Source organism: Cervus elaphus, chromosome 14 (assembly GCF_910594005.1).
Source record: "Cervus elaphus chromosome 14, mCerEla1.1, whole genome shotgun sequence".
NCBI lineage: Eukaryota > Metazoa > Chordata > Mammalia > Artiodactyla > Cervidae > Cervus > Cervus elaphus.
Window position 1 is genome coordinate 29,253,910 of NC_057828.1, and position 26,847 is coordinate 29,280,756.

The following is a 26,847-nucleotide window of genomic DNA, read 5'->3' on the forward strand; positions in this document are numbered from 1 at the left end:
TGCAATGTTTGGGTTGTTTTATCATTGTTCTTTTTTGAACTTTCTCATCCTTAAACTTTCATATTCTGTCTTCAGAACATAAGGATATGGCATTAAGTTTCATGTCCTTAAGTGAAGATATTCTATGAAATACTTTTCTTTCAGTTTAGCATATAATCTTGATTTGGTACATGATTTCTATAGTAGTTTATTCTTGGTTTCCCCAGCATCTTGCTCCTGGGTTCATTTCACAAATTAGTTTTTACAAGTTACTTAAGCGAGTCTGGGTAATAGCAATTTCATTTAAATTAAGATTGCCTGATATATAGCAGAATTTTGGACCTTTAAACTAACAGTTGGGGGAAGAAATTTTTTTAAATTATTCTCTGAAAGAACAATCAAATTCGTTTGTAAAATTAAATGGTAGGATGAAGATAGAAGATTAAATGTATGTTTATCTCTTAACTTCTCCCCATACTCGACTCAGTGGAGTAGAGTAAATGATATAATTTTTAAAAGGAAGAAAAGATAAAGCCCCATGAAAAGGAGGTCAATAGAGTAGACAGTAGCAGCAGGATTTTGGAAGTTGGAAAGTAGATGAACAGATGATAACTGACTTAGAAAAACTGAGGAAGTTAATTCCTAACCTGGCAGTGGGGGAAGCTGGAAGTCAATGTAGTATGCACAGCTGAACCTCTAAAAAATTCTAGAGTTGAAAGCACTTCTGAAAATGGGGCTAAAACAGAAAGGTTGGTTGAGAATCTATATTTAGGAATGACTTAAATCTGTAGGTCCCCTCTCCAACTCCAAACAAGCTAGATCATTGCCCTTCTACCCAGTGAAAATCTAAGGCTTATTCAAGGGAGGGGTTTAAAATGGAGTCTCTTGACAAGGAAGCCATACAAATAACAAAGGCATTTAAAGATCTGTCTAAAGAATTCAGACTGGTTGGGAGTTTGCCACTAGAGCTCTGGGAAGGATCAGCAAACTTTTCTGTAAAGGGCCAGGTGATAAATATTTTTGACTTTGTGGACCACATGGTCTGTGTCATGTCATGGTCTGTTTCTCAACTGAGAAACAGCCATGATTCTACATGTGGTAAATGAATGGGTATGCTCATGTTCTAATAAAAACCTTATTTACAGAAGTAGGCACAGGTCAGTTAGGACCATAGTTGCAGACTCTGACCACTATATTGATGTTCCATTCATCTTTTCTCAGAATCAAGTATAGATTCTTGGCTTATTCCTATATATATTTCTCAAATCTTCTATCTGATATACAGAAGTCAAACTTTTTATAGTAAATTCTTGATCAATATAGCAGTTCACACAAACTGAAAAACACATGGAGCAGAGGCCAACTGACCATTCCAGGAGATATAATAATGAAAAAAGACATGAATAATTTCTTTTCTTCATTGTTACCAACAGCCCTAGTAACCCTTTTGTGCTTATTGAAATACAGTGGTCTCCAAAAGTCAGTGCTTTCACGGTATAATTGTCATGAGGCTAGATTTCCCTCAAAGAACTTAAAATCTATAGATTTTGTATTGCTGGTTTGTTTTTAATAATGTTTTCGGTGGCGGGGGTGGGGTGGAACTGGCGATGGTCACTTTATTCTTTTTTTGAGGGGTAACTTTCTTTTGATGCAATTTCACATTTACACAAAAATTACAAACAATATGACAAGGAATTCCCGTATTTCTTTTATCCAGATCAGCAATTATTTACCTTTAGTCTCATTTGTTTTTGTTCTCTCTCTGCATATGTGTTTTATTTTTCGGAACCGTTTGAAGGAAAGTTGGAGATACTGTGACCGAATATTCTGAAATATTTCATTGTATTCCCTAAGAACTAGGACATTTTCTTACTTAACCACAGTACAGATAACAAGCTCAGGGAATTTAAAATTGATGGCAATACACTGAACAGCAGTCCATATTCAAGTTTCATTTCTTATTCCAATAATAGTTTTCCTAGCTATTCTTATTTCTGAGTCCAGAATCCAATCTAGGATCACACATGAATTTGTTAGTCCTCTTTAATGTAGAATAATTCCCTACACCTTGTGTTTCTTGGGCTTCAAATTTTTGAAGGTCATATAGATCAGTTATTTTGAGGAATAAATATCCTTCAATTTCAGTTTATCTAATGTTTCCAGAATGTTGTATTTTTGTTTCTTTTAAAATTGGTTTTAGTGTGAAGACATTCTTAAAAATAAACTCTTGCTTAGAACCATTTCCTCCTTTCATTTTGCTGGTCCTCAAGTAAATACATGCAGTCATTGAACCTTTAAAATGAAGAAAGAATTAATCTATTTTCATTGAATTGTTTAGGTCCCTGTCTTACACCCCTAAACTTTACCTTTCCCACCAGTTTGGCTAACTAGGAAATCTGATCAGCTTTTTATGTGCTGCATTTTTAAATATAAGCAAGGAGTAAAGAATCACCAGGCTAATAAGAAACACAAAGTAAAACAAGTGGAGAACAGAAGACCTTTGAGAAAGCAGTACAAGGATATAAAACTTGAACGAACTGTGACTAATAGTCTAAGAGAAATATTAATAAGAAAAATACAAACACATGCCATATAAAGAATTATTCACAAATATGGAAGAAAAAATAAAAGAGGTGAGAGGAAAATTAAGGAAATCTCAAGTGGAGCAAAGAGAAGGAAATGGCAACCCACTCCAGTATTCTTGCCTGGAAAATTTCACGGACAGAAGAACCTGGTGGGCTACAGTTCATGGGGTCACAGAGAGTCGGCCATGACTGAGCACATCAGCAAGTGGAACAAAAAGAAACAGAAAATGAGAGCACACAAGGTTCAGCGTTCTAATGGGGGCTTTGTTTGCTGAGGGCTTCTCTGGTGGCTCAGCTGGTAAAGAATCTGCCTGCAATGCAGGAGACCCCGGTTTGATTCCTGTGTCGGGAAGACCCGCTGGAGAAGGGATAGGCTACCCACTCCAGTATTCTTGGGCTTCCCTGGTGGCTTAGCTGGTAAAGAATCCTCCTGCAATGCAGGAGACGTGGGTTCAATCCCTGGGATGGGAAGATCCCATGGAGAAAGGAACAGCTACTCACTCCAGTATTCTGGCCTAGAGAATTCCATGGACTTTATAGTCCATGGAGTCCCAAAGAGTCGGACACAACTGAGCGACTTTCACTCACTTGCACTACTTTGTTTGCTAAACAGTAAATTAAATAAGATAGAAATTCTCTCATCTATAATAGTTGAAAACCTTAAATGATGTTCATAGTATGTCATCTATTACTGTGCCAATTTAAACATAAGCATGACAGAGTAAACTGTATGTGCTGGGAATGTGATGGCTGTTCACATTTGGTTTCTTACCATTCTTTCTTAAACTTAAAAATATTTTTCACAAGTATTAATTATCTCTAGTATTCAGCAGAGACATATTACTTGAAAAGTGTGTAAATAGCCATTAAAGAGTTTCAGTGACCTGCCTAAGACCTGTGGCCTTCACACTGGATACAAGACTCAAACCATTACATTCTTGTTGCTAAAGTAATTTTCAGAAAGTGATTAAACCTATTCAGAAAATGAAATATTTTAAAAATCAGGTAAATACTGTGCTTTCTTAACATGTACCTCTACGACCATTTTAGCCACTGATGACTGAATGCTCGAAGCAGTCTGGTTCTAACATGCTGACTTTCTTCACCTTGTCCTTGGCTTGTAACTTTTGGACACAGGAAAGAAAATGTTTTTAATTTTATTGATAACACGGATTGGATGAGTCCACTTAATTAAAGTAACCTCTATGTAATAAGATTTAAAAACACTAAATTTCCTAATAGAACACTTAGGCAAAGGGAAAGAGATACACCTTGCTTTCACACTGTATTTAGAAGACTGAATACAGTAGATAAGGATATTTCACACTTTGGTTTACAGATGTCATTTAGCATTAGTAATCCCTATGTAATATTTTGATATGAAATTAATTCTGAAGAATCAGGGTTATGGAAGAGGATTCACTACATAATTTATTTTAAAAACCTAGAATAAATGTATGGTACATAGTAAAGTGTTAGTTGCTCAGTCGTGTCTGACTCCTTGTGACCCCATGGACTATAGCCCACCAGGCTCCTCTGTCCATGGAATTCTCCAGGTAAGAATACTGGAGTGGTTTGTCATTTCCTTCTCCAGGGAATCTTCCCAACCCAGGGATCAAACCCCGGTCTCCTGCATTTCAGGCAAATTCTTTACCAACTGAGCTACCAGGGAAGCCCATGGTACATAATAACACTACATACATTTTTATTTCCTAGCCAACTCCTCACTGCAGCATTCCTCCTTTAGTCATGTACACCCGCCTCCTGCTCAAACTTCTCATTGAAATTCTGCTTATTTCTCATTGCCAAGTCCTTCATTAGGCCTACTCCATCCTCAAACAAATCTTATCCCTGTCTACTTCCTTTTTCACACAATGCTATGTTTGTACATTGAACTTATTCAGTTTGAACTAGTCTTTGCTGTGTATGGGTCTTTCACTGTCATCTTGCATAGGTCCTATTCATGCTTGAGTCATTGTAACAGTCATATCTAGTCTAGGTCAAACATACAGTAATTATTCTTCTGTCTACCAGTATTTATATACATAAACTTAACTAGGTCCATTTATCCTCTCAGTAAAAATTCTGTTAACAGTGACCTTTGTATTCAAAACAAAATCTAGCCTCTAAAAATCATATTATTGTATTGACTTTAACCTTGTGTCTTGTCCCTGAACAGTTTTATTTAGATGTGTCAATATTAGACAGTTTATGACCATCTTTATCACTCATTTAATGAACGTTGATTAGGGTGTCTGCTATGTGCCAGATACTGCTAGGCTGTGGGGATCTGACAGTGGAAACTAGGTATGGTCTCTTCTCGCATTGAGCTTACTATGTTATGGGAAGAAGAAATTAGCAGAAAAAGGTAGTACTTAAACCTTGTAATGTGTATTCTGAAGAAAAAGGATTTGATGAAGGTGTTAACACACTTAAACTGAAAGAAAGTTCAGAAGAGACTGCTTACTCTGAGAAAGTGTTACTGAGACCTCAGGTGTGAATAAGAAACTTGGGGCTGGAGAAGGTAGGGGAGATATGCAGGGAGAACATGACAGAAAGGAGATCATCATGTGCAAAACCCTGAACAGCAAAGAGAGAGAGGGTCTACTTTAGGTCAGATAGCCGAGGGTTACTTTGTACCTGTAGGTGGAGTGTACTAGCACTGAGGACAACATCAAATAATACTGAGTGTTGCAGTACTTCTCATGTTTATAACACACATGTAGCGCTACTATGGATCGGTTAATATCCTGTCACTAGTAGATTCTTTGTGGTAGAATGTGACAGACTAGTAATATGAAGGACTACTACTAAAGTATGTAAGTGTATATTTTGTAATTCACCATTTTCTACTTATATATAAATATGAGGTAATTTTTTTAGCCCCAGAACAGTAAATATGCTTAATAAATATAAATATGAAACATACATAGTATTATAACAAGCACAAAGCCAGTTGTTACAGGTGGTGATGTTACCAGTGGTCAGTATATCAGTTCAGTCACCCTGTAGATCTCTGTAGAATTTGCAAAACATGTAGTCACCTTACTCTCTGTTTACCTATTTTCTTTAAAAAAAAATAAGGTGCTAATGAGAGCTCATTATTTTAGGTGATTGATGAGATTTATCGTGTGTTGAGATATGTCAATTCTACCAGAGCCCCTCAGCGAGCTCATGAAGTACTTCAAGAGTTAAGGGATATTTCCTCCATGGCAATGGAATACTTTGATGAAAAGATTGTTCCAATTCTAAAGAGGAAATTACCAGGATCAGATGTATCTGGAAGACTCATGGGCTCTCCTCCAGGTATCTTTTGTTTATAATACTTTCAGTTTATAATCATGTTCATACATAGGTTTGTAACTTGCCTTTTTTTCTCCCACTTAGCTGTGTATCTTGAACTTTTCTGGGTCTGTAACTGTGTATCTGCAGCATCATCTTTAATGACAGATTCGACTACAGACCTTATCTTACGTAGTTCATGCACTGCTGTTATGCGCATTTGTCTCCAGGTTTTTCAGTATTTGAACCGCACTGAAGAACAATCTTGTGGCTGAATCTTTGTACATATCCACAATTTTTAACTGGACATAAATTTGTTAGAGCAATTTTTAATAAAACATTTGTTTCATTCAGATTAGTTAGCTCCCTGGAGTACTCAGTAGAGTGAGCGGCTGTCTGTAATTTAATAATAAAGCTTATGGCATCTCAGCATTAATATATCTATTACTTATTGAGTACTTACTATGCAGACAGCACTATACTGTGTCCTATGAAGACTAAAAAGAAATGTAATACATGGTATCTGCTCTCAAGAATCTTATTATTTCATAGGGTAAGATGTAATCATGACTCAAATTATTGCAGGCAAGAGAATAGTTTAAAGGAGTGTCCATTTACATGCCAAATGAGTAGAGATCTTAAGGAAGATAAGATCATTGTTGGCTGGTCTGATTGAGACTTCACAAGAGGTGAGAACTGGTCTGAGCCTTGTTAGTTGGCTAAAGGTAAGCTGAGAAAGAACAATGTATCAATCAAGGAAAATATTCTGGTTATTTAAATGTGTAAGGAAGGAACTAACAAGATGGGTTTTAGGGTGCGGATGGATCCATATGATTCTTCTAGAAAAGCTTCAGAGATAAGGTTAAAAAAAGCAGGTTATATAGTGATTTTTATGCCCATGGTACATTGTTATTCCTGAAACAGAATAGTTCCAAAGCCTTCCTACATCCCATGTCAGAAGTTCTTCCTGATCATTGAGTGTGATGTAACCCTTTTTGGTGGTATCCCAATTGTTTGGCTAATGTTGAGACCAAACATTCAACTGTTAAGTGCAGAGAGGACTTATGAACCTAATAGGTCTGTGCTTCTGACTCAGATATTTATGTTCCTTGTGTGTAATAAGAAAGAAAGTAATTCTCCTCTAATTTTACATTTATATTTTCTTAACTAGGTTCTGAAAAAGCTTTATAATATTTTTAAAACCAAGTTAACACCCCTGGACACTCTGCTTTTGCTGGCAATCCACATATTGCCACATGAACATGAGAATCAGAATTCAGACTCATTTATAGTTAAGACAAAGTATTTGATTAATTCATTAGACCAAGTAGGTTGCAAAGAAGAAATCTGCAGAGGTGATGTTACTAAGGACATTCTATTTTTGAAGAAATCTCATTAATGAAGTATTATTGGTGGTGAGCCATTGAAGTGATTGACCATTTTAAACCATTTCTCCACAGTTCCAGGACCTTCTGCAGCCTTGACTACAATGCAACTCTTCTCCAAGCAAAACCCTTCAAGACAAGAGGTTACCAAACTCCAGCAGCAGGTTAAGACAAATGGTGCTGGGGTGACTGTTCTCAGGCGTGAAATTTCTGAGCTTCGCACCAAAGTGCAAGAACAGCAGAAACAACTTCAAGACCAGGACCAGAAACTTCTAGAGCAGACCCAGATCATAGGTGAACAGAATGCACGGTTGGCAGAGCTGGAGCGCAAATTGCGAGAAGTAATGGAAAGTGCAGTGGGTAACTCCTCAGGGTCTGGGCAAAGCGAAGAGTCTCCTCGGAAACGGAAAAAGGCCGCAGAAGCCATAGACTCTCTTAGGAAATCTAAACGTCTCCGGAATAGAAAGTAAATCAGAATGTGCTTCTAGCGCCAGAGGAAGACCAGGCTTTGTAGCTTGACCAGTTCTGCGTATCTGGACACTGTGCGACATGGTGTCCCTCAGCTCTAGGCTTTCAGAACACAACTTAAACTTGAACTCTCATAGTTGGGACTTTTTTTTTCCTGCTTCTCCTCGTTGAACTGATGCACAGAATCTTTTTACTTTGCAATAGATTTGTACTAACCAGACCTATTCTATCATGTTTTGAGAAGTTAACCTTTTTTTTGTGCAGATAATGTTTAAAGCAAATTTGTTTCTGCATATATGCACATTACATAAGGATCTTAAACCAGTCTTGACAGACTAGAAACTAAGTTTAATACAGAAAATGTCCTGTTCACTTGAAAGAAAAGACCTACTTTTTAAATGGACAGTATCTTGTTTTTAAAAAAAAAAAAGTTGACTTTTTGTTATAAGTGACCTTTGTCTGGAATGTCTGAAAAGTAGTAAATGCTTTTTGGTATTGAAGTGATGGGTAACTAAAACGGACTTCCATAGTATTGACTGTAGAAGGGGCCTCTACAGTATTGACTATATATTTTTATAAACTACTGGCAAGGGACTTATCCAGCTGTTATATACATGTTTTCAGTTCTCCTTTGGGGCCATGACCTACATCTGCATGGATGCATGCATGCATTGCCTAGTCAACTCACTTAAAAAAGCTCTTGCACTGGTATTGATCTTGAACCTCTATACTTCTCCACTTTTTAGAGCAGTGTCTTAGTTCATTTAAGCGCTTAACATCTTCCACCACAACAGCTTGCTTCGGTGGGTGAGGGGGAGTGGTGTTTGTATGTCCATTTGTCCTCCAGTTTTACAGAATAAGAGAGTATTAAAGCCCGCTGCTTTAGCTATTCTCTGTAGGGTTCAGGTACACTGGCTAAGACAGAACCCCAAATTCTTTATGTTGATATCAGACCTCTGGTAACTAGTACTATTCCTTACTCACCACTGTGTATGCGCATTGATCCAATGTGGCCACTGACCAGTGGTGTGAGTAGGGAACCCAACTTATGGGATGCAGTTGTTTTGCCATTGAAAAACAGTTCATTGAAGAAAATTGTACTATGAAAAAGCATTTTGATTGTTTCCTTTCTGGGGGGGTGACCTGAGGGAAGCTTTTTAATATTAATTTCAGGCTTTCCTTATCCTTCAACTTTCAACAAAAGCTTTAATTTCGTTTGCACTCCTGTTTTGAGCTTGTAACTGGAAAAGCATGTCTTGCACTGTCAACCTTCTAAGTGGTCACTTTAACAACTGTACAGTGATTATTTTCCCCAGTTGTGTATTTTTGAAACAGTCAACTATTACTGTCTAGTTTTATTTTAATGTACTAAATTATGTAGTCATTATTTGACTGTTAAGTTAAACAACTGTTGCCGTGGGCTTCAGTTATTTAAGGTAGACTTAGGTGTAATATAGAATACTATCCCTTTCCAGGCGGGAGTTTAACACCTGTATAAAACCTAAGGTTTTGGTAAGTACCTTAGTTGAAGAAAAGCACAAGGTCACTACCTTTTTTTAATCCGTCCAACATGATATGTTTATGCATCCTTGAGATTAACCTCACCAAGTGAAACTTCTTATCCATTTTTAATATTGTCCTTACATAATAGTGTCCTTAGATTTTGATCAATTCTTTGTCTAACATTAAAACTCCATTTACAATGTAGTTATGTTTTCAATGAAAAACCATAAAATAACGTCCAAGTGTTTTCATGGTTTGTTGGGAAGGTAATTTTAAAATAAACAATTTCCAAAAAACATTTGTCAGCCAAGATCATAAAAGTCCCTGTCTGGAACTCATTTTCTCAGCAGGTCTCATTTCTTTAGTCATAGGATTTAGCCATATTATCACAACTTTGGAGGAGGCCTACTGGAATACTTACTCATGGCCTTTAATAGTCTGCTTTCCTGGTAATACGAAGATGTTTTTAAATAACAAAGTACATGTTTACAGGTTTATAAAGTATGATCTTTATGCATCAAAGGGATATAACCTCAGATGATCTTTTTTAATAATGTTAATGAATTATTTAAAGTTTCCTGGGTTTCTTTTTAAACTCCATCTAGATACCCTAAATGTATCTACAGTCTTAGTTAACATGAATATTTGGCTTCCATAATAAACATTCACACTATTGAAAGATAGATTTTCTGTTTCAAAATCCAAATTTCTACAATATACACTTGTAATCATCTGCCCATAAATTTTATGAGTTGCACTTGTTAATGGGTGAATGTGGCATAACAGTAGGAAATAAAGCACTACAGTTGTTTTAAATCTTAACTAGCTAAAATGTGTTAGGATATTGCCTTGGCCAGTTTGATAGCTGTTATACATGCATTTGGGTAGTATAATGTTATTTAAGTGTCAACAAATCACAAAATATTTCCATCACCTAAAACTGACGTATATTACAGGAAAATTGTAAGTTAGCAACCTGAGAGAGAACTATCTTGCTCTGGATTGTAGGTCAGTAATTTAAATGCTGTGTGTTAATACTATGTTAATATGTTAAATATTAGGACATTTCATAAAATATTCCCATCATCTTCCTTGGCTGGTCTTTCAGAGGATACTTAAAGTTGTCCCACTTAGAAATTGATCGCAACACTACAGACATAGATAAAATGTGGAAGGGCGGATGAAAAACGGAAAGGACGGCCGCCCGCTCACCCGCCACAGGAGTCTCTGCTTGTTTCCCAAGTGGACTTGGTTTTCACGTATTCTGAACTAGGTATTATTTTAGAACATGAGGATATAGAACCTGTTGTTTCTTAAGCTCCTCTTTTGATGTACAGAGCCTGGAAATAAGGGCAAACACAAATGTAATCAGAGTAATCATACTGTTTTAAAAACTTGGGGTGCCATCAGGTCTAAAGCCACTGGTTTTGGAAGCAACATTTTTTTTTTTTTTTGTAAAACGTGTTTTTGGAGTACTGAACTTTACAGGGGCTTGCCTTAATCTCTATTTAGTAGTCTCAAGATATATGTGCTATTATTCTACTTGTTAAAATATTCTATGTAGCCCCTAAGGTGGGTAAGACAGAGTATAAGTAATGCTTAAATAAATAAGCTAAAAGGTGTCACTACAGCTGGATTTTTGAGAGAAAATGGACATATAAACATAGGCTATGTGTAATAAAAATAATGGCACCTTAAGATTGCACTATTTTATGCATTATTTTATATGCCATTTCATAGCCTGCACTTTAATCTCCAAAGAAACGATGTGTGATGTCCCAGTTGTTCCTTATTAATAACTGTTTCCTAAGACAGGGCACTTAATTCTATTTTACTATACCGAAGTAGTTTCTTGGAGGTAGATTCCTCTTTTGAGTTCTCTATTTCCTTAGCCATAATATTTTCTAGGATCTAGGAACTCCCTATCTTATTTCCAACAGTATATAATTTAATTTAAAATCTCATACTTGGTGATCAGCACATTCTTAATATACCGCTCTAGCAATGAGTACCCATTTGTTAACACTTACCAAACCTTCTTTAAAATAATCATACATTGTAAGTAAGATTTGAAGCCAGGAATAAAGGCATTCTGCCTTGTATGATACAATCTCTTGAAAATGGCTGTTCCTAATGTAAAATCCAATACATTCAGTGATTTGGCTTGGGATCTGAATTTCTTTCACTAGTCCTCAAAAGGTTAATAAGTAAGAACTACTTCAAAAAGCTCTGCAGCCTGCCATCTTGAGTTATTTTCAAGAAATACTATATAATCTACAAAATGAAATTAGCAATTAGTTGACTGCTGCCTACCATGAGTTTATTTTTAATGGCAATATATTTATACTTGTGATAAATATGATAGGCTTAAGTAATGGCCTTTTCAGCTTCCTAAGAATCTTTGTTAAATTTCTGAAATTCAAACGTCAAAAATTGAAATTTTTCCTGTTGTGTCTGAAGAGAACCATGAGATTTAGAAGCATATTGGTAATCTATTAGGTCCATTGCCAAAGTAGATACTGGTCCGTATTCAAAGCTATACCTAAAGTTAGACGCGTTTAAAATTCCTTTATGTCGTGCCATGTCTGTTTACTTATGGTCATGAGCAACAATAAATTACAATAGTTTATCTTCTGGAATTTTAATTGTTATAACCTAATTTAATTACTGGAAAGTGAAAAACACCTCCCGGTCACACAACAGGGTACGTAAATAAATGTGTTGTTACCAGTGCTACTTGTTTTCTTTGTATTTCATACACAGAAGATTACGGAGACATCTTAAATGCCATCTTAATAGCTACCACCTCTTAAAAGCAGTTTATTTTGTTATTTTAATCCTCACAGCCGCTTTATAAGTGCTTCCCTGGCAGCTTAGCTGGTAAAAGAATACACCTGCAATGCAGGAGACCCCAGTTCGATTCCCGGGTAGGGAAGATCCATCCCCGGCGAAGGAATAGGCTACCCACTCCAGTATTCTTGGGCTTCCCTGGTGGCTCAGATGGTAAAGAATCTGCCTGCAGTGTGGGAGATCTGGATTCGATCCCTGGGTTAGGAAGATCTGGAGAAGGGCATGGCAACCCACTCCAGTATTCTTGCCTGGAGAATTCCCAGGAACAGAGGAGCCTGGCGGGCTATAGTCCACAGGGTCACAAAGAGGCGGACACGACTGAGCGACGGAGCACAACACAGCAGCTGCTTTATAAAGCAGGTTTCACTGTCTATAAGGAAGTTAAACTCAGGTTAAGCAACATAGCCACAATGTCACCTACGTGTGACTTGATCCCTGCCTCCAAAGCTTATGTATTCCTGCTACACTACTACATTCTAAAATGTCTGGGAGCTGTGGGACTCCAGATTACATGACTTCTTCAAATTCAGTAAATACATAGATCTCATACATCAGAAGCAGTCTATGCCAAAATCACTAATGTTAAGAGTAATATACAAAGCTTAAAAGCATGGAAAGACTAGGCTTTAAAGAGGCAACTTTTGTCCTGAAGTTTTTTGGCAATGGGTTTATATTAGGCATTTGGGTAAAAAATATTTTTAAGACCTCTGTGTGTGTGTGTGTGTGTGTGTGTGTGTTTAGTCGCTCAGTCATGTCCAACTTCTGAGAACCCATAATCTTAAATAGGAAGTCCTGGTAATAGATGTGGTCAGAAGCCACTAACGCAGTCACTTTATTATAAAGTTGGCTATTGATCAATACAAAAGAAGTGATACCAATTCTCTTGCCCTGCCAGGGAAGAAGACTAGTTCTCTTTTCAAAATTCCTTCTAGCTCCAAAACTAAATATTCAAAATTTCAATGAAATAAAACCATACAAATCAATTTCACCTCTGTTTCACAAAGATGTAACTGATAAGGAGTTACTAGAAACAAAATGACTGGAAACACTCTTTGAGACACACTTTACCCACTTTGTTCATAACTTAGATGTTCAGAAAACAGATCACAGATGAATTTATGCTGAAAGATGAGGATGACGGTGTTACCAGTTACTGCAACACCCATCACTGCATTCTAGTCATCAAGCTATCATAGAAACCTAGAAAAATAAAGACACCTTGTGTATCTCCCTGTCTTCAGAGGGTGGATTGGGATGGAATTCTTTGTAGCACTCAGGTGGTTCAGTTGTGTAAAAAGCACATTTTGGGAAACCAAGAACTTCACCAGTATTGTTGATTTAAAAATAAAAGGATGTCTCTTTATTTATGACCTTTCTCATGTTAATTCCTGAAACAACACTTAGAGGATCCATTAAAGGTGATTCTTTCATCCAGAAAATGTTTTAACATGCTTGTGTTGCTCTGGTATTGGTGAGTCATTTCCTGAAAGCAAAATTATAGGAAATTGTAAGGAGAAGAAAACAATGTGGATGTTTGAGCACAAAGTCCAAAGTACAACTGGAAAGGGAATACAAATCAAGGATGAACTTCCCCCAAATTCAGTCCATTTTGTTCATAGAAAAATATTCAGCCAAAGAGCTTTCAACTTCCTCAAGTCTTAGGTTTCCTTCAATTCTTTTTCCCTGGGTTCTTTTCATTGAACAAAAGTCAGTTTCTACTTGGAATCTGAAGCAGCAGTGTAAATAGTAATGCTGGCTCCAGGGATGACCTAAGGTGTGTCTGTCTTAAGACACAGGGAAAACTTCTGCTAAAACTTCAAGGCTAAACAGAAGACGGGGTGAGGGAAGAAGGGAAGGGGACCTAAAACGCTTGTTCTTCCTTTGAAGGGTTGCAGCAAGCTTATGAGAAAGTGCCTTAGCTCTCTAGATATCCAGGTTCTATAACCCTAGGTGCTGCCACAACAGCGGCCTTTCATTCCCAAAGAAAATGCAGTTTGTGTGCGCTTAGTCGCTCAGTCATGTCCAGCTCTGCGACCCCATGGACTGTAGCCCGCCAGGATCCTCTGTCCATGGGGAATTCTCCAGGCAAGAAAACCGGAGTGGGTTGCCACACCCTCCTCCAGGGGACCTTCCCAATCCAGGTCTCCCACATTGCAGGCAGATTCTTTACTGTCTGAGTCACTAGTGAAGCCCAAGAACATTGGAATAGGTAGCCTATCCCTTCTCCAGGGCATCTTCCCCACCCAGGAATTGAACCAGGGTGTCCTGCATTGCAGGTGGATTCTTTTACCAGCTGAGCTACCAGTGAAGCCCGTCTTACTTATAAGAGGATAATAAAGGAATGAATGTCAAGGGGTTAACAGTGTTCAGCACATAATAAGCAGGTAATTAATAATAAATAGTGGTTTATACAGGGCAATAGATATGACTAAGGAAATAGAAGTATAGAATATATATTGCATTGGCTACATGTATTTCCTTTAAGTCCTGCTTTAAGCATTTTTTTTTTTAAACCACAGAAAACAATTTGCTATTACAGCCTTTCTAATCTCCTGGAAAAGTTTATTTTTAGTATTTTAAAACTTTTGCTTTTGATATTTTTAATATTTCACAGGACTTTTTGCATTGCCCCCCAGTACCGTCACTTTGCCAACAAAGATCCATCTAGTCAAAGCGATGGATTTTCCAGTAGTCATGTACTGATGGAAGAGTTTGACCATAAAGAAGACTGAATGCTGAAGAATTGATGCTTTTGAATTATGGTGCTGGAGAAGACTCTTGAGAGTCTCTTGGACAGACAGAAAGGAGATCAAATCAGTCAATCCTAAAAGAAACTAATCCTGAATATTCATTGGAAGGACTGAAGCTGAAGCTTCAATACTTTGGCCACCTGGTGCGAAGAGCTGACTCATGGGAAAAAGTCCTGATGTTGGGAAATACTGAGGGCAGGAGAAGGGGACAACAGGATGAGATGGTTGGATGGCATCATTGACTCGATGGACACGAATCTGAGCAAACTCCAGGAGATCGTGAAGGACAGGGAAGCCTGGCGTCCTGCAGTCCATGAAGTCACAGTGAGTCAGACACAGCTGAGCGACTGAACAACAACAGTACTTCCTTGAGAGCCACAGGAGAGAAACCCGTCTGGCAGCCCCCATCCTTCTCCACCTTGGGCTGATGGACCTGAAAGGGAAGGAGGACCTTGAGCTGCACCTGGTAGAATAAAGAGAGGAGACTCCAGAACTCCTTCACCTTAAGACACAACTTAGAGTCAAGCATACATGCTGTGGAACCAGAATTAGTAGGCTCCTATTCCCAGCTAGACCTGTTAGGAGTTATGTAACACCAGCTTGGGTCATTAATACCTCTGAAGCTCAGTTTCATCATCTGTAAGATACTTTCTACCTCAGAGAGTCAGTACAAAAATCCAAAGGACTCTGGGAAGAGTGGAGTAGGAGTAGGAAGAACCAAGAATCTGTCTCCCCACCTAGAGAAAAATTACACTGGCAGAACCTGTCTGATGTAATTACTTTGGAACCCTGGAGATCTGTTGATTTGGGCAATAGACAGGGTCCTATGCTGGGCAAAAAGGAGCCCTGTCCCTGCCGTGTTCGGGATCTGTGCTCTGATCACTGATTGCTGCTTCTAATCACAGGAGTGCATATAAAGATGGTGGGAAGCCATTGTGGTACCTCCCTCCATTGTTGGAAGCCTCTCCCCAACCAGCCTTCTGAAGTATAAGCAAAAGTGTTAATCACTCAGTCGTGTCTGACTCTTTGCGACTCCATAGACTGTAACCCACCAGGCTCCTCTGTCCGTGGAATTCTCCAGGCAAGAATAGTAGAGTGAGTGGGTAGCCATTCCCTTCTCCAGGGCATCTTCCCTACCCAGGAATCAAACCCAGTCTTCCGCATTGCAGGCAGGTTCTTTACTGTCTGAGTCACAAGGGAAGCCCTGAGATTTAAAAAGCCAGCACTCCTTTTCCCAACACTCCTTCATCTTTCTCTCTGTTACTGTCTAAAAGCCACACATTAAAGACTAAGACATTTAACAACCTCTATATGTACAGAGAAAATTAGAAAGTGATGAGGTATGCTGAGGGAAAGGCTCAAATAAAGACGTGAAAGGACATTAAGTTTACACCTCAGCCAGAGCCTCAGCACAGAGAGCCTACCACGGTCAAAATAAACATATAAAGATAATTGATTCCCAAAGTCACCGCATTATTAGATTCAAATGTCTAGTTTTCAGCACCACCAACAAAAGCCCACAAGGCATACAAAGAAACAAGACATAAGTATACTTATAAGCTTATACTTACAGCCCATTAAAGAGGAAAATATAAATCAACAGAACTGTCCCTTAAAAAGGCCTAATGGCAGATATACAAGACAGACATTTTATTTATTTTTTTTTTATTATTTTTTTTTCCAGTGGGTTTTGTCATACATTGATATGAATCAGCCATGGATTTACATGTATTCCCAATCCCGATACCCCCTCCCACCTCCCTCTCCACCCGATTCCTCTGGGTCTTCCCAGTGCACCAGGCCGGAGCACTTGTCTCATGCATCCCACCTGGGCTGGTGATCTGTTTCACCATAGATAGTATACATGTTGTTCTTTTGAAATATCCCACCCTCACCTTCTCCCACAAAGTTCAAAAGTCTGTTCTGTATTTCTGTGTCTCTTTTTCTGTTTTGCATATAGGGTTATCTTTATCACCTTTCTAAATTCCATATATATGTGTTAGTATGCTGTAATGTTCTTTATCTTTCTGGCTTACTTCACTCTGTATAATGGGCTCCAGCTTCATCCATCTCATTAGGACTGGTTCAAATGAATTCTTTTTAATGGCTGAGTAATATTCCATGGTGTGTATGTACCACAGCTTCTTTATCCATTCATCTGCTGATGGGCATCTAGGTTGCTTCCATGTCCTGGCTATTATAAACAGTGCTGCGATGAACATTGGGGTGCACGTGTCTCTTTCAGATCTGGTTTCCTCAGTGTGTATGCCCAGAAGTGGGATTGCTGGGTCATATGGCAGTTCTATTTCCAGTTTTTTAAGAAACCTCCACACTGTTTTCCATAGCGGCTGTACTAGTTTGCATTCCCACCAACAGTGTAAGAGGGTTCCCTTTTCTCCACACCCTCTCCAGCATTTATTGCTTGTAGACTTTTGGATAGCAGCCATCCTGACTGGCATGTAATGGTACCTCATTGTGGTTTTGATTTGCATTTCTCTAATAATGAGTGATGTTGAGCATCTTTTCATGTGTTTTTTAGCCATCTGTATGTCTTCTTTGGAGAAATGTCTGTTTAGTTCTTTGGCCCATTTTTTGATTGGGTCATTTATTTTTCTGGAATTGAGCTGCAGGAGTTGCTTGTATATTTTTGAGATTAATCCTTTGTCTGTTTCTTCATTTGCTATTATTTTCTCCCAGTCTGAGGGCTGTCTTTTCACCTTACTTATAGTTTCCTTTGTAGTGCAAAAGCTTTTAAGTTTCATTAGGTCCCATTTGTTTAGTTTTGCTTTTATTTCCAATATTCTGGGAGGTGGGTCATAGAGGATCTTGCTGTGATTTATGTCGGAGAGTGTTTTGCCTATGTTCTCCCCTAGGAGTTTTATAGTTTCTGGTCTTACATTTAGATCTTTAATCCATTTTGAGTTTATTTTTGTGTATGGTGTTAGAAAGTGTTCTAGTTTCATTCTTTTACAAGTGGTTGACCAGTTTTCCCAGCACCACTTGTTAAAGAGGTTGTCTTTTTTCCATTGTATATCCTTGCCTCCTTTGTCAAAGATAAGGTGTCCATAGGTTCGTGGATTTATCTCTGGGCTTTCTATTCTGTTCCATTGATCTATATTTCTGTCTTTGTGCCAGTACCGTACTGTCTTGATGACTGTGGCTTTGTAGTAGAGTCTGAAGTCAGGCAGGTTGATTCCTCCAGTTCCATTCTTCTTTCTCAAGATTACTTTGGCTATTCGAGGTTTTTTGTATTTCCATACAAATTGTGAAATTTTTTGGTCTAGTTCTGTGAAAAATACCGTTGGTAGCTTGATAGGGATTGCATTGAATCTACAGACTGCTTTGGGTAGAATAGCCATTTTGACAATATTGATTCTTCCAATCCATGAACACGGTATGTTTCTCCATCTGTTTGTGTCCTCTTTGATTTCTTTCATCAGTGTTTTATAGTTTTCTATGTATAGGTCCTTTGTTTCTTTAGGTAGATATACTCCTAAGTATTTTATTCTTTTTGTTGCAATGGTGAATGGTATTGTTTCCTTAATTTCTCTTTCTGTTTTTTCATTGTTAGTATATAGGAATGCAAGGGATTTCTGTGTGTTAATTTTATATCCTGCAACTTTACTATATTCATTGATTAGCTCTAGTAATTTTCTGGTAGAGTCTTTAGGGTTTTCTATATAGAGGATCATGTCATCTGCAAACAGTGAGAGTTTTACTTCTTCTTTTCCTATCTGGATTCCTTTTACTTCTTTTTCTGCTCTGATTGCTGTGGCCAGAACTTCCAACACTATGTTGAATAGTAGTGGTGAGAGTGGGCACCCTTGTCTTGTTCCTGATTTCAGGGGAAATGCCTTCAATTTTTCACCATTGAGGGTGATGCTTGCTGTGGGTTTAAGACAGACATTTTAAAATAACTTTTTTGGAGCTGCTCAAAGGGATTTCCCTGGTGGTGCAGTGGATAAGAATCTGCCTGCCTAATGAGGGGGGACATGGGTTCAATCCCTGGTCCAGGAAGGTTCCACATGCCACGGAGCAACAAAGCTCCACAGCTACTGAGCTCACAAGCTGTGACCACTGACGCCCTCGTACCCAGGGTTTGTGCTCCACAAGAGCAGCCATCACAATGAGAAGTCCACACAAAGCAACGAAGACCAAAAGTACAGAAATAATTATTTTTAATATAAATAAACTTTTTAAAATTAAAAAAAAGAAAAAAGAACTAGTCTATCACAGACTTCACAAACAAATGTATGGTTACCAAAAGGGAAAGGTGGGGGAATAAATTGAGAGTTTGGGATTGGGGTATAGCCAATTAACAATAGTTTCAGGTGAATAGCAAAGGAACTCAGCCATACCTGCATGTATCCATTCATACCCAAGACAAAATGTTTTTGGTGTTAAAAAAATAAAAATAATTTTTTAAAAAAGATTTGTGATTAATGTGTACACACTACCATATATAAAATAATCAACAAGGACCTACTGCATAGCATAGAAACTCTACTCAATATTCTATAATAATCTACATGGGAAAAGAATCTGAAAAAGAATGGATGTATGGATGGATATACATATACATAGATAACTGAATCACTTTGCTGGACACCTGAAACTAACATAACATTGTAAAACTAAACCCCAATATAAAATAAAATTAAATTAAAAAAAATCATCAGTCTAAACGCTAGTATTGGGGACTTCCCTGGTGGTCCAGTGATTAACAATCCGCCTTGCAATGCCAGGGACTCTGGTTTGATCCCTGGTCAGGGAACTAAGATCCCACACACCTCGGGGTAACTAAGCCCAAGCTCCGCAGTTACTGAGCGCTCACGCTCCAGAGCCCACGTGCTACAACTAGAGAGCCTTTACACCACAACAAAAGAGAGTCTGCACCACAACAAAAGCTCCCACAAGACACGATGAAGACTGCACGTGCCACCGCTGAGACCTGACGCAGCCAAATAAATAAATGTTTTTAAAAAGTCAGCCCACAGAATGGGAATAAATACTTGCAAAGCATATATCTGAAAAGGAATTAATATCCAGAACATATGTGGATTCTCCAAATTTCTACTTTTGACTTTAATTCATTCAACTGTGGTCAGAAAACCTACTTAGCATGTTGCAATCCTTACAAACATTTTGAGGCTTGCTTTATGGCCTAAAATATGGTATATCTTAAAGGATGTTTCTTGTGCACTTTTTCACAGAGTGTTCTATGGATTTTGAGGTCTAGTGGGTTTGTTTTCAGTTCTTCTGTTACCCTGTGGAACATCTGTGTAGTTGTTCTACCTATTATTGGAAGTAGGGTATTGTCAACTCCATCAGCTATTGAGTTTCTATTTGTCCCTTCAATTTTATCAGTTTCGCTTCATGTATTTTGGGGCTCTGTTCTTAGATGGATATCCATTAACCTTTTAATCCTTATAAAATGTCCCATTTGAAAAAAAGTTCCTTTTTAACTCTACTAACAATTTTTTTAAGTCTATTGTGTCCAGCTTTCTTATGATTGCTGTTTGCACACATATCTATTTTCATTATTTATATCTCTAAATCTGAAGTATGTCTCCTGTGGTCACCATGTAATTGAATCTTTTTTTAAAAAAAATTCTAATCTGTCAATCTCTACCTTTTGATTGGTTCTTTAATCCATTCACATTTAATATTATTATTGGTATGCTTGGGTTTATGTTTGCTTTTTTATTTTTTGTTTTTTCTGTATGTTCCACCTCTTTTTTCACAGTATTCCTCTTCTATTGCTTTCTTTTGCATTAAATGAATATTTTCTTATGTAAAATTTTAATTCCATTAAGTTTTTCACTGTGTGTTTTTGTTATGTTCCTTGTGGATGCACTAGAACTTAACATATACATCTTAACTAATTAGAATATTTTAAATTTATTCTAATTTAATTCCAATAAGATGTAGAAATATATAGCTATTTCCTTTTCCTCCATTTCATGCTGATAGGTTGCACTTGATCTTAGCCAAAAGGCCGAGAAGCGATCGTGCTGATAGCTTGGTACAAAAGTAATTGCAGTTCTTGCACTGTTGAACTTTGCCATTTGATATTGGAATACATTCTTAAATAAATGTGGTTATATTATACATCATTTTAATGTGACTTTCTCTTTTTTGCTAATGATTTATTACTTGCTATTTATTTTATATTTATTTTAAACTATGGAAATGATATTAGACAAAAAGCAAATTCAAGGCACTTTCTTATTTGAGTTCAAAATGGGTCATAAAGCAGTAGAGACAACTTGCAACTTCAATAATGCATTTGGCCCAAGAACTGCTAACAAATGTACACTGCAGAGCCTTAAAGAGGAGGAGCATAGTGGCTGGCCATCAGAAGTTGACAATGACCAATTGAGAGCCATCACTGAAGCTGATTCTCTTACAACTACACCAGAAGTTGCCGAAGAACTCAAAGTTGACCATTCAGTGGGTTGTTTGGCATTTGAATCAAACTGGAAAGGTGAAAAGGCTCGATAAATAGGTATCTCGTGGCTGAGCACAAATTAAAAACATTGTCATTTTGAAGTGTCGTCTTCTGTTATTCTACACAACAACAACAAACCACTTCTCAATCAGATTGTGACATGCGGCAAAAAGTGAATTTTATACAACAACCAGCAATGACCAGCTAAGTGGCTGGACTGAGAAGAAACTCCAAAGCACTTCCCAAAGCCAAACTTGCACCAAAAAAAGGTCATGGTCACTGCTGCTGGTCTGATCCACTACAGCTTTCTGAATCCCAGTGAAACCATTACATCTGAGAAGTATGCTCAGCAAATCAATGAGATATACTGAAAACTGCAACGCCTGCAGCTGGCATTGGTCAACAGTGCCAAATTCTTCTCCATGACAAATTTGACCTCATGTCACAACCAATGCTTCAAAAGTTGAACAAATAGTGCTACGAAGTTTTGCCTCATCTGCCATATTCATCTGCCCTCTTGCCAACCAACTACTACTTCTTCAAGCATATTGACAGGAAAATGCTTCCACAACCACCAGGATACAGGAAATTCATGGATTTTTATGCCACGGGAATAAACAAACTTATTTCTTATTGGCAAAAATGTGTTGATTGTAATGATTCCTATTTTGATTAATAAAGATGTGTTATAATGAGCCTAGTTATAGTGATTTAAAATTCATGGTCCAAAACTGCAATTATGTTTGCACCAACCTAATATTATTTTTAAACATATTACATCTATATACATTACAAATCCTAAAAATACACTGTTATAATTGTTACTTTATATAGTTTTATGCCTTGTAAAGAAACTGAAAGGAAAGTACATATAAAGTTTGCTATACTAGCCTCCTTATTTACCATTTCTAGTTGTCTTCCTTTGTTTCTGTGGAATTGAGTCATCATCTGGTGTCATTTCCTTACTCCAAGGCAGCTTTGCTCCCATTATATCTTCTGTACTGTTGTCAAATATTTTACATCTTTATATGCTATAGGCCTAATAATACAGTTTACATATATATACTATATATACACACACACACACACATACACACACACACAAACACACACAATTGCTTTTAAAATTAGTTAAGAGGAGAAAGGAAAACAAATAAGCATTTATGCTGTCTTTCATCATTACTTGACATATACTGGTGCTATTTATCTTTTCATGTGGACTTCAGTTACATTCTGAGATCTTTTGCTCTTAGCCTAAAGAACTTCTTTCCATACTTCTTATCAAGTGGCTCTTTGAGCCGCAATTCTCCCAGTTTTTGTTTACTCGAAAACCTCTACATTATGTCTTCACTTTTGAAAGACAGTTTAAAAAAAATATTTATTTATTTTTAGTTATTTGGCTGTGCCAGGTCTTAGTTGTGGCATTCATAATCTTTTTAGTTGTAGCATGCAAACTCCTAGCTGCGGCATATGGGATCTGTTTTTTGGGTTTTTTTTTAATATTTATTTATTTGGCTGGGCCAGGTTTTAGTCTATGTGCTGCCAAAGTGAGCACTGGGCCAGGTTTTAGTTGCAAAGGTCTTTGATCTTTGCTGTGACCCACAAGTTCCCTTAGTGTGGTGTGCGGGACCTTCTTTTTTATTTAATATTGATTGATTTATTTATGCATTTACTTGGCTGTGTGGGATGTTAGTTGCGTCACTCCAGATCTTCCATTGCAGTGCGTGAATTCTCTAGTTGTAAAAGCATGGGCTCAGTAGTTGCAGCACCAGGCATAGTTGACCAGCAGCAATGTGGGATCTTAACTCCTTGACCAGGGACCAAACCCAAGTCCCTCACATGGCAAGGCAAATTCTCAACCACTGGACCACCAGGGAAGTAAGTCCCGGGAATCTAGTTCTTGGTTAACAGTGTTTCTCCCCACCACTTGGAATATGCTATCCCACTGCCTTCTGGTTCCCATTGTTTCTGATGAGGAGTCAATTGTTAATCCTTTGGGGTCTCCTTTTATGTGGTTTTTCTCTTGCTCTTTCAAGGTTTTCTCTTTGTCTTTTAGCATTTTTACTGTGATTTGCCTGGGTCAGGAGCTCTTTGCTTTGTGTTCATTCTGCTTGGAGTCCATTGAGCTTAGATTGCTTTGTTTTTCATCAAATTTGGGTAGTTTTCAGCTTTTTTTTTTTTTTTTTCCTTTTTCCTACTTCTCTTCCCCTTCTGGTATTTCCAGTACATGTATGTTGATGAGCTTAGGGTGTCCCATATTTCTCTGAGGCCCTATTCATTTCTTTTATTGTCATAAAATATACATAAAATTTACCATTCTAGCCATATTTAACTGTACAATTTATTGGCATTATGTATATACACAATGTTGTACAACCATCACTGCTATCCATTTATCAGCCCAGAGAGAAACTCTGTACTCATTAAAAAATAACTCCCCATTCTTGTCTTCCTTTGCCTCTGTTAACGTCTATTATTTTTTCTGTCTCTACATCTGGTCAACTTTTAAACTTTAACCACAGCAGCTCCCTTTTTAGTCACACTTTCACATAGGGAAGGAGGGGCAATTCTTTGGCTTATATACATAATTTGACAAAATAACTGCCTAGGGAAAAAAAATAGACAAATATAAGCCAGTGGCCACTGGGAATGGTGGTGATTCATCTCACCAAGGACTCCAGAATATCTTTGTTTATCAGTAGGACAAATCTCAGCTTAAATTAGCAAAGGTTATATAAAGTTAGTTGATTCCCTTATCTGACCACACAGCATAGATGAATGGCTTCAAGGGCAAGCCCAGGGAAAGGAATGGTGCCTGAGTACATTGTCTGCTCATGTTCCCAAAGATTATGAACCTCAAAATTTATGGTTTTAAGGAATTACTGTTTATATCAATTGTTTGCTGTAAGAAGATAAGATGATGAAAAGAGTTTTTTGCACAAGACTTAACATGTTTTTCAAATAACAGGTTGGTTGGCTATGAAGAGAAGCTCCTATTATAATCAAAGTCATTTCAAAACATGTCACCAGAAATGCATTCAAAAATTATTAGAGCAGGGACTTCGCTCATGGTCTGGTGGTTAAGAATCCACCTTCTAATGCAGGGGCCTTGGGTTCGATGCCGAAGAGCAGCTAAGTCCAAGAGCCACAACTTATAGAGCACGCATGCCACAGTGAAAGATCCTGCATGATGGAATAAAGATCCTGCATGCCACAACTAAGACCCAATGCAGCCAAATACATACATACATATATACACACATACATAAAATAATCTGGGGCAGGAGGGCTATTTTTAAAAGTTTTTTTAAAATTAATTTATTTATTTTAATTGGAGGCTAATTAGTTTACAATATTGTGGTGGTTTTTGCCATACGTTGACATGAATCAGCCACAGGTGTACGTGTCCCCCGTCCCAAACCCCCATCCCATCCCTCTGTGCTGTCCCAGTGTACCTGTTTCATGCATCGAACTTGGACTGGTGATCTATTTCACATATGGTAATATACATGTTTCAGTGCTATTCTCTCAAATCATCCTGCCCTCGCCTTCTCCCACAGAGTCCAAAAGTCTGTTCTTTATACCTGTGTCTCTTTTGCTGTCTTGCACATGGGGTCGTCATTACCACCTTTCTAAATTCCATATATATGCATTAATATACTGTATTGGTGTTTTTCTCTCTGACTTACTCCACTCTGTACAATAGCCTCCAGTTTCATCCACCTCATTAGAACTCAAATGCCTTTTTTTAATAGCTAAGTAATATTCCATTGTGTGTATGCACCACAACTTTCCTATCCATTTGTCTGCTGATGGATATCTAGGTTGCTTCCATGTCCTAGCTATTGTAAACACCGCTGCGATGAATATTGGGGTACACGTGTCTCTTTCAATTCTGGTTTCCTCGGTGTGTATGCCCAGAAGTGGGATTGCTGGGTCATATGGCAGTTCTATTTCCAGTTTTTAAAGAAATCTCCATACTGTTCTCCATAGTGGCTGTACTAGTTTGCATTCCCACCAACAGTGTAAGAGGGTTCCCTTTTCTCCACACCGTCTCCAGCATTTACTGTTTGTAGACTTTTTGATAGCAGCCATTCTAACTGGTGTGAAATGGTACCTCATTGTGGTTTTGATTTGCATTTCTCTGATAATGAATGATGCTGAGGATCTTTTCATGTGTTTGTTAGTCATCTGTATGTCTTCTTTGGAGAAACATCTGTTTAGTTCTTTGGCCCATTTTTTGATTGAGTCATTTATTTTTCTGGTATTGAGCTGCATGATCTGCTTGTATATTTTGGAGATTAACTGTCAGTTGCTTCATTTGCTATTATTTTCTCCCATTCTGAAAGCTGTCTTTTCACCTTGCTTATAGTTTCCTTCATTGTGCAAAAGCTTTTAAGTTTAATTAGGTCCCATTTGTTTAGTTTTGCTTTTATTTCCATTACTCTGGGAGGTGGGTCATAGAGGATCTTGCTGTGATTTATGTCAGAGCCTATGTTTTCCTCCAGGAGTTTTATAGTTTCTGGTCTTACATTCAGATTTTTAATCCATTTTGAGTTTATTTTTGTGTATGGTATTAGAAAGTGTTCTAGTTTCATTCTTTTCCAGGTAATTGACCAGTTTCTCCAGCACTACTTGTTAAAGAGATTGTCTTTTCTCTACTGTAAATGCAGAAAAATCTTGCATGATGCAATAAAGATCCTGCATGCCACAACTAAGACCCAATGGAGCCAAATACATACATACATATATAAATACATACATATAATAATCTGGGGCAGGAGGGCTATATTAAAAGTTTTTAAAAAAATTATTAGAGCACTTGTACCTCCTGAGCCTGATAGGTATGGGCAAATAGCATCCTTTTCAGGAATGAGGGAGGGTATATGTCTCTCTAAATGTTCAATGTGAAAAAAAAAAAAAAAAGTTCAATGTGGAGAATCTTTTTTTAGCAAGAGCAGCTAAGCTGTACCTGTTCCTGTGATACAATAGGAAATATAAAAACTTGATCTTTATTCTTGGTTCTTGACATAGAGCTCCTAAATGGCTTGAAATTCCTTGAGTCATCTGGTGTATTTTTCTTTTTTTCCCCTAATGAAGCGTTTCTTGGCAGGGCTCTAGATGGCTTCAGGATGGGCCTTGTCACCAGAAAGGCCAGGGTATGATTACAGAGTTAGAATTTTCAACCTTAATCCCTGGTCAGAGAACTGAGATCCCACATGCCACAGAGCAACTAAGCTGAACGCACCTCGATGAAGGAGCCTGAGTACTCTAGAGCCTGCACTCGGCAACAGGAGAAATCCCCACAAGCCACAACGAAGACTCAGTGCAGCCAAAAAAAAAAAGAGAGAGAAAAGTAAAGCGCTTTCCTGAGTTCTGTGAGTTATTTTAGCAAATGATCAAACCTGAGGAGGGGCTATGGGAACCCCCAACTTATAGCTGGGCTTGGTCAAACATTCATGAGGCCCAGGACCTATGATTGACATCTGAAGTGGAGGACCACTGAGGTGACTGAATTTTTATTTTTTTTGGGGGGGGTGGGGACTGAATCTTTAAATCTGCAGAATCTGATGCTAATTCTCAGTAGGTCATGT

General features: G+C 37.8%; 1 protein-coding gene across 1 annotated transcript in view; it reads left to right on the plus strand.

The window, feature by feature from the left end:
- Positions 1 to 11,935, plus strand: part of FBXO28 (F-box protein 28) — a 30,088-nt gene extending 18,153 nt beyond the window's left edge. Inside the window, exons 4-5 of the mRNA XM_043923445.1 lie at positions 5,675 to 5,870; positions 7,307 to 11,935. Coding sequence (XP_043779380.1) covers positions 5,675 to 5,870; positions 7,307 to 7,701 — 591 coding nt within the window. The 3' untranslated portion in view covers positions 7,702 to 11,935. The remainder of the gene's footprint in view (positions 1 to 5,674; positions 5,871 to 7,306) is intronic.
- The last annotated feature ends 14,912 nt before the right edge of the window (positions 11,936 to 26,847 follow it).